This window comes from Scophthalmus maximus, chromosome 19 (genome assembly GCF_022379125.1).
Source record: "Scophthalmus maximus strain ysfricsl-2021 chromosome 19, ASM2237912v1, whole genome shotgun sequence".
Lineage (NCBI taxonomy): Eukaryota > Metazoa > Chordata > Actinopteri > Pleuronectiformes > Scophthalmidae > Scophthalmus > Scophthalmus maximus.
In genome coordinates, this window is record NC_061533.1 from 3,784,455 (window position 1) to 3,793,949 (window position 9,495).

The window sequence follows — 9,495 nt, forward strand, 5'->3', positions numbered from 1 at the left end:
CAGTTGTGAAACATAGCAAAAAGTGATGCGTTTAAAACCTTTTCCCGCGGATTTGTTTCCAACGGGGTCGTTCTTTGTGTTTTTTTAACGTTCCCGGCAGCTGGTTGACGTCGCAGAGGTTCGGGAGGCCGGACAATGGGTCGGCCAGCTTCCATGTTGTTTAACCAATCAGAAGAATCAGAAGGGAGGTTTGGCCCGAGCGACGAATAATATCTATATCTCTTTTCTGTATGTCTAAAAATATTTTAAAAATCCACTGCAGGGATTCATAGTTAGCTATTAAGTGTTATATACGTAAGTTTTATAATAATTTATAATTGTCTAAAGAAATAAAACTTAACAATCACTCGTGGTTTTGACCAAATACTCCAAATATTAAAATGCTTGATTACGGAGGGGACTGACCCGACTAACTCTCAGTAAACTTGAAGCCGTTGATCGCAGTAACGCGTTCTGTGCGCAAATGACGGTGGAGCCGTGAATGTTGAATTTGTTGTGAATATGATAAAACAGTGACACAAATCGACCGTTTACGTGTCTCGACTTTGCAGCTTCGTGACCTCACGCGGCCGCGTGAAGTCCGTCTGTGACAAACAACCCGTGTGACCTCTGTTCTGTTGTCTCTCCGAGCCTTGAAACCAGAGCTGCTGAAAGACAGATTCCCAGGCCTTGTGTGTGTGTGTGTGCGTGTGTGTGTGTGTGTGTGTGTGTGTGTTGCTTTCCCCAACGTCACAGCGTGAAGGAGAGTCACTGAAGTCTCTAAATGGCAAACGACACCTTTGTACCCCAAACGAAATGCTACTGTGTGAAACTACGACTGTTGATAAGAGAGAAGTGTGTGTGTGTGTGTGTGTGTGTGTGTGTGTGTGAGTGTGTGTGTGTTGGGGGGGGCTCACTCTGCTGCTGACATGTTAAATCTCACACTCCGGGCCCGGCGCTGGAAGGATTTCAGCAGATACTTATCAGTGGCGGTTAGTGCAGACAAACACTGTCACCTTCTGCTCGGCCGCCAACTGCTGCCGCGGCGGCCGAGCATGAGCACACAGACGCACACACATTCTCACACACCACGCAGTGTTTTCATGTACACACACGCGCGCACACGCACGCACACGCACACAGACAAAACAACATCTTCATTGTGCTCACGACTCGATACTTTGGTGGCCGTAAATGTTTCATGCGGAGGGGGAAAAGGGAGTTATTATTGTTATTATTGTTATTTGTATTATTATTAGTACTTCCATCTCACCAATATTAACAAGTGAACACTTTTAAGGCCGTAAAGTGAATGTAACTCAACAATGTCTTGCAGCGTTTGTATAAGTGCTCTTCATGAGATCTACATGTTTACGTTCAAACTGGTGACTCATATTGATTTTTTATTTTATAAATATAAAACCTGTATCACCAGTAAACTGGCAGTCGAGAGTCTTTACAATTATTTAAAACATTGATTTCCTCGACTGCACATTTCACAATAAACGCAAAACTTGTAAATTGAACCAGTGGAATCGCTGCAAAACTCAAAATCACTCAAATGGAAGAGTTGAGACGGAAAAAGATAGACAGACAGACTTCAAATGATTTTCTTCAGTATTAAGAAGGAGGAGGAGGAGGAGAAGAGGGAGGAGGAGGAGGAGGAGGAAGAGGAGGAGAAGAAGAAGGAGGAGGAGAAGAAGAAGAAGAAGGAGGATGAGGAGGAGGAGGAGGAGGAGGAGGAGGAGAAGAAGAAGGAGGAGGAGAAGAAGAAGAAGAAGGAGGATGAGGAGGAGGAGGAGAAGGAGGAGGAGGAGGAGAAGGAGGAGGAGAAGAAGAAGAAGAAGGAGGATGAGGAGGAGGAGGAGAAGGAGGAGGAAGAGGAGGAGAGGGAGGAGGAGGAGGAGGAAGAGGAGGAGAAGAAGAAGGAGGAGGAGAAGAAGAAGAAGAAGGAGGATGAGGAGGAGGAGGAGAAGGAGGAGGAAGAGGAGGAGAAGAAGAAGGAGGAGGAGGAGGAGAAGAAGAAGAAGAAGGATGAGGAGGAGGAGGAGGAGAAGGAGGAGGAAGAGGAGGAGAAGAAGAAGGAGGAGGAGGAGGAGAAGAAGAAGAAGAAGGATGAGGAGGAGGAGGAGAAGAAGGAGGATGAGGAGGAAGAGGAGGAGAAGAAGAGGAAGAAGAGTGTGAAGTGGTTTGGCTGCAGATTCACGATGATGAAACGTGAACGTTGCGGATCAGAGACTTTCACCTCGTTCATTACGCCACGGATCATCAGTGTTCTGCAGCTCATGTGAAACACACACACACACACACACACACACACACACACACACACACACACACACACACACACACACACACACACACACACACACACACACACACACACACACACACACACACACACACACACTGTACTGAGACAGAGGCCGTAACTGGAAAGGAATGACGGGGAGAAATTCCTCTTGAACAGATGAGATGATGCCGCTCGCAGATTAGTGGGATCATACCTATCACGTTTCAACGCCCCGACGATCACTGTTAGTACTGAGCGTTCACTCTCCGTCACATCCACACTTACTTTGTGTGTTTTGTAGTCATGCAAATGTGTATTTCATCACCTGTTACCAGGCTCGAGACTTATCTTTGATAACAAAAGTAATAATAATAATGCAAATCCATCCATAGCTTTTTTTTGCGTAATCCTGCTTACAAATAAGCAGACATACCAAACCTATCACATAATCTTACTGAAAGTTCATATTTCCATATCAAGTTTGAATAACCTGTGCCCCAAAATGATTGTGAAATAATTTCAATATCTCTAACAATATTTTGTGGCGGTTAATATGATGCAAACAAACTATTTGAGTTGTACTCAAAAAAAATTTAAAATAATAATGTGGTCGAATTGTAAACTGGGGTACGTTTTGTCTTTTGTGGCACTTTTTTTTAACTTCATACTTATACTTCAATATTTCAAAAATAAATAATGTGTATTAGCTATATTACAAAGGCTATGATATCTCCTGACCTTATCTCTAACGGTCAGTCTTACAAAAGGTGGCAAAAAAATTATAAATGTCCCCAAAACTTCTCTGGCATAGTTATTATTATTTTGCACAAATCCAATCGAGCTGTTAAATAATAGGGAAAAATTGTTCTGACGGTTTTGTGTGGAAGTCTGATCTGATATTCTATTTTCCATCATTCCCATAGGCTCCTGTTTCGGTTTGAACCGTTTCTGATGAAGTGTGAAACTTACGACTTCTTCTGACCCAAACACAAACCTGGTTCACAGTTTCCCCCCAAACCCCCCCCCCCCCCCAAAAGAACGCAGCGTAACGTGAGCGTCGAATGAAACGCGAGAGTTTTTATGGGGCGAGTTTTGGTCTTATAAAGTTTATTGACATGAGGAAAACATTGGTACGCTGTTTAAATACTCTACAGGATAAAGTTATCAAACATGCACATGTAAAATATAATATACTGTACATAAATATTGAATCGAGGGGGGGAATAATAATCTCCAGCTGTTGTTCTCTGACGCAGTGCCTTTGTCCTGTAAGTCGTTCGCCCTCTAACTGAGACTAACCTGCCGTTCAGTGGAACGCTCGACTCATGGCGGGCGTGGGTCTTTTCAGTATGGCTTCCACGGAGAAGGACAACGACTCGCCGGACGCCATCTTGGTCCCCAGGGGCTTGGACAGAAAGTCTTTGGCGTACCTGTCGGCCAATTTCACGGCCTGAATGTCCTTGGCCGAGCCGTCCCGGAACTTGCGGGCGGCCTCCTCCAGCAGCTCCTTGCAGTACGGGGGCCTGAGCTCCGGCACGCCGCCGCCGCCGCCGCCGCCGTTCTTTTCATGCAGCGAGTGCTGGATGAGGGAGTGGAAGGAGTTGAGTTTCATGGAGAGCTTAGCGCTGTCCTTGCTCAGCTTGTTCAAGACGTGCATGGAGTTCTGCGAGTGGGAGTTGCTCGGGAAGGGCTGCCCAAAGCTCCTCCTGGGGGGAGAGAAGGCCGAGCACTCCCGCTGCCCTCCGTGGGCGACGCCGGCCGCTTTGGGATCGGCCTGCGGGGGGTTGGATGAGTCCTGCAGCCCGGCCGCCCGGGATCCTTCCAGCTTAGCGGCGAGAGCCTCCTGCTCGGGCGGCTGGCTCTCGGCGGGCGTGGCCTTGGGCTCCCACACGGCGCCGGGCTTCATGTTCTGCACCGCCGTGGCGTTGAACAGGCACTGCTGGTAGAGCAGGGCGTCGCCCAGGTTGGCCGCGCCGCGGGGCCACATCATGAAGCCGGCCCCGCGCGGCGGCGGCGCCGGCGGGTAGTGGCGGTACGTCGTGGCCACGCTGACGTTGGACGAGATGAGCTCCACGTTGGCCGAGCCGCCGGCATACGGCATGGACAGGTCCACGCAGCCGGGGCCCATGAAGCCGCACAGCTCTTTGGGCTGCGGCTCGGCCTGGGCCGCCGCGGGCGAGTACGCCGTCTTGTAGGAGTTGTACTCGGCGGCGTGGTGGACCATGCTGTTCGGGAAGATGAGCGACGCCGCCTGGCTGCTCTCCATCAGCTCGCGCTCCTTGTACTCCCGCTCGAGCATGATGGATTCCAGCTCCTTGTCGGCGAACGCTCGCCTCTTCCTCATGCGGTCGCTCAGGGGAGGGGGGAGCGACGCGTTGGCGGCCAGGAACGGATCGGACGACGCCGGGCGGTATCCTGTCGCGAGAGAAGGGCCCACATTTAATGCGAGGTTCATGACGGTCAAGCGTGTTACGGCACAAAGTAAAGTTCACTGGAACGCAACATGCAACACGGACACAAAGGACAATTTGATGAGGATGGTTATTTGTGAACTTGTCACGTACCAAAAAAGTTACAAACAAGCAGCTGCTTACAGGTGTTAGCAAGTCCTCATCGCTGTTAGAAGGGAAAACAAATGGGGAAATCCGAGACAAGAGAGGAGAGAAAAGGAGGATTTAGTTCAAAAGAGCCGAGAGAAGGAGGAGGAGAAGATCAGAAACGTATCGTTGAGTCGCTCGCCGTCGGGCGCGTTTGCGTCGTTTACCTTCCAGGATGCTCTTGGCGAGCATGGTGGACGGACGAATGTGCCGCTGGTATATCGTCCTCCTCTCCGCTGGAATTTGTTTCCCGGATATGCCTTTCTTATCCTAAGGAGAGAAAAAAGAAAAGTGAATCAAGACGTGCTCTCACTATATGTTTTTCCTGTGCGAGCCTTGAACAATGTCTGATTTGTCACAGATATGGCTCCAGGTTATATACGTGTTTGGATGATAAAAGACGTAAAACATGGATCACAGTACAGTTTTCAGATTTTATCATATTATTAACTATTAACTAAAAACTAAATAACTACGTTTTACAGTTTAGCATGAGATGCCGTCTAAATATACAAATATATATTGGATATGAGGATTTTTAGAATTTCAAATAAAGGAAAATTAGGGAAAATTATGAAGCAAAAAAAACTATGGTTACAAGATTAAATTGATTGCATCACTCAAATCAGTAGTGCATGTTAAAAAAGTTGTGCATATAGTCAAACACAACACACACACACAACACACACACACACACACACACACACACATCCATCTGTTATCATCTTTAAAATACTACTGCTGCTGATGTGGGGAGTTATTTTGCAGCAGACATTTTTCTTTAGATATTTGCTCCTCACAGACCTTTCAACACACACACACGCACACACACACACACACACACACGATAGGGTCATATTGATCAGAACTTGTCCTTCCATATTCTCAATAATCCCAGAGAACAGACGATCCTTCGGTAAAACACACGAACGTAAACTTTTACCGCCTGAACCCTAAACCTCAATCAGAGCTGAACATAAACCTGCAAGTGGAACCTGAATTTAGGTCGTAAGAGACAAATCTGTGTTTATTTGTTTGGCAAAAAATACAAATTTTAAAGCAACAAAGTGACATTGTGACAGAATAAAGTAAAATCAATGTCAGTGAATTTTTTCACATTCATCTCATGGTTTTTGTGTGTGAAAATTATTTTATATTATAGATTTTAAATAGTTTCAGTAGCAACTCAAAAAGATAAAAGGAACCATTTAATAATTAGTATAACTGGAATATTGATATGAAGATATTCAGATGGCTACAGACATCATGGATCTGTCAGTCACACACACACCAACGTAGCTTATTGTATAAGCTATAAATAATAATAGCGACAATGAAATTGAATGCGATGACGTGAAAAAAAATTAAGTTTAACTAAACATTAAGGACATATTTTCATATTTGAACATGGATTTTCCTCACTTGCTTAAAAGAGTGTGGGGGATTTAAATGGATGTGTTGATGGATTATATTGTATTGTTGCTCTCTCTCACACGCAGGCACACACACCTGTACCCCACACACACACACACACACACACATACCTGTACCCACACAACACACACACACACACCTGTTACCCCCCCCCACACACACACACCTGTACCCACACAACACACACACACACACACACACACCTGTACCCCCCCACCCCCACATACACACGTACCCAAACACACACACACGTACCCAAACACACACACCTGTACCCACACACGCACGCACGCACGCACACACACACACACACACACACACACACACTCCTGTACCCACACACACACGCACGCACACACACGCACACACACACCTGTACCTGTACCTGTACCCATACACACACACACACACACGTACCCACACACACACACCCACACCTGTACACACACACCCACACCTGTACCCACACACACACACCCACACCTGTACCCACACACACACACACACCGACCGGTGTCCGCGGGCCCTCACCTCCGTGGCCTGCTGCCGCCTCAGCGCCACCTGCGCCGCCATTACGCGCTGCCGCTCCACCACCAGCAGGCAGTTGGCGCACTGACAGTCCCTCCAGCGGCAGAAGCGCTTGTGGCCCTTCAGGCACGACACGACGCCGTGGTTGCGGCAGCGCGCGCACTTGGGTGTGCGGCTCAGCTTGCGCTGGTCCCCCGCGCACGGACCTCCTCCTCCTCCGCCGGCGCCGCCGCCGGGACCCGGCTTGCCGCCGCTGTCCGCGTCCGCGTCCGCGTCGTCCTCCGAGGCGGCGGCGGCGCCGAGGGGCGCCGAGCCGGGCCGGCTGCAGGCCGCGTCCGCCGGCTCGTCGCCCTCCGTCTCCAGACTCTCCACGTCGATTTCGAACTCGCAACCGCCGCCGTCCGACATCGTCTGTCCGGAGTCCGGGGTCCGCAGGTCCTCCGCCGGCTGTCGACTCACACCCAGCTGATGTCTGCAGAGAAATATGAATTATTTATCATAATCTGCATAACTTCTCTCCCGACGCTGACAACTTTGTTGCAATTTCCTTCAAAAATATTTAAAAAAAAAAACAGGAGCTATTTTTAAAAACCAACATCATATCTTTGTGACATTTAAATTACATTTAAAAAAGAAAAATTCTAATAATGAAAAGGCTTTCATTGACCAATGTGCGTTTTATTCCCAACTAATTTCCATTAATTCCGGGAAATTAAAGTTATTTTCCTTTAGGGCATTTTTCTCTCTCTCTACTGTTTTTGCCTCAAGAATAATCGTTGCTGTGCAAAAAAAGTGTAAACAAAAAAATTTGAAGATGATAAAAAAAGGTCCGTTGGCTTTTTACTTGCTGAATATGACGCTAAAAACACAAAAGGCTCGAGTCGAGTGAATGATTTATTCTGGCTATATGGGATCAAATCCGAGGCAGTTGTCTGGTTGTTCCACGCAGGTGAAAAGCTCCACGTGAGTTTTTCTTTCACTAACTGTCGTGTGAAAAATAATAATAATAATAATAATAATAATAATAATAAAAACAACCACAACAACAACAGAAGCATTAGTTGAGTTTTACCTCCAGACGTTGACGATGATGATGATGATGATGATGATGATCCACGGGTCTTGTCCAGGGTTGTACAGCAGCACGTTGTGATGAACCACACACACACACACACACACACACACACAGACACACACACACAGTGCAGACTCCAGATGAGACTCGTTAATTGGAGCAGTTAATTGAGTCTCTCTCCCTCCGTCAGAATCCAAAGCTTCCTCTGCGGAGACTCTCGCAGCTCCACTCCTATGAACCGCTTCGCTCCGCGCTCGCTCTGCTCTGATTGGCTGCTCCGCAACAGGCACCGACCAATGGGATGAGGAGCAGTTGTACCCGGACCGGGAGGAGGAGGGGGGGGAGGGTGTCTCCTAGTAATTGCCAAGGAGAATAGAGTGATTATACTTCACCTGAGTAACGAGTTCACTCTTAAAGATAAACAGAAGAGAACAATCTATTTTTTTAATTTTATACTATTTATCCAACAAAACGTATACCACCCCTAGCCCCTCTGCCACAGCGCCTCATCACAGCTAGTTGTACATAGTATCTATGTTTTTATATTTTGTTATATTTTGTACATACATACTGCTTTTTAAATTTTTTTTTTAATGTCTTTGTATATTCTGCTATTTCTGTTCTATTCTGTCCACTGTGCGGCGGTAACGACCAAATTTCCCCATTGTGGGACGAATCAAGGCAAATCTTATCTTATCTTATCTTATCTAGTTATCAGAAAACTTCTCTTTGTATTAGCGTGTTGAACTGACAGTTACCAGCGTGGCCTCAATAGGTCCTTTGTCTTGTTTCATGCATGGTATACATAGAAGCACGGTGGGCGTCACAAAGAGTTGGAGAGGGGGTCTCACAAGTGTGAGGCTACTATAACCAATCATTTGCCTCAAACTATCATCACAAATTTGTTAAAAACATGTCCCCATTCAAGTATGAAATATGAAAGACGGAAAGCGACTTAATGTCCAAACGCTAAGGTCTTGATAAGTTTATATTCTGGTTGTTTTACAGGAAGTATTTAGTTAAATTGAATCTATTTATAGTGATAAATGTGCAGAAATCCTCGGGTAAGATAGTATTGTTGCATGGCTGCAATTATTATTTTTATTCATCATCATCATCAATAAGCCTGACAGTCAAGTCCATTTTTTTTCTGACTATAGAGTAAAAAAACAAACAACAACGATGAGTTTACTCTCAGGAAACACTACGAAATATTCACTCAACTTTTTAAAGAAAACTTCTATGGACTGCTAATTAATATGTTTTAATTAACAGAAGTTCCGTGATGTAAAAGAATTGATCCCATTAAAATGTCCGTCAATTTAACACATATGTATGTTGAAATTTGAACTTTGTGCCCTTTTGAAATAATGTTTTCAACCTTTTTTATTTCTTATTTCTTCCTAAAATAAATTTCTTCAATAAAAAATGTATTGGAAAATACCCTTGATGTCACTTTTGATGACATATTGTTTAAATACCTTTAAAAAGTGATTAGTATTAACACCAAAGTGTCCCCAAAATAGATCAAGACGACTATCCGGGAGCAATAATGTAAATCCCTGTGATATTACAGTGATTTTGCAGGT

At 45.7% G+C, this 9,495-nt stretch overlaps 1 protein-coding gene across 1 annotated transcript; it reads right to left on the reverse strand.

The window, feature by feature from the left end:
- Positions 1 to 3,362: 3,362 nt before the first annotated feature.
- dmrt2a (doublesex and mab-3 related transcription factor 2a) lies at positions 3,363 to 8,106 on the reverse strand. Its single transcript, XM_035638864.2, has 4 exons — positions 7,904 to 8,106; positions 6,835 to 7,303; positions 5,037 to 5,139; positions 3,363 to 4,687 (listed from the first exon to the last, which is right to left on the reverse strand). The coding sequence occupies exons 2-4, from the start codon at positions 7,237 to 7,239 to the stop codon at positions 3,579 to 3,581; spliced, it is 1,617 nt and encodes a 538-aa protein (XP_035494757.2). The 5' UTR covers positions 7,240 to 7,303; positions 7,904 to 8,106; the 3' UTR covers positions 3,363 to 3,578.
- Positions 8,107 to 9,495: the final 1,389 nt, after the last annotated feature.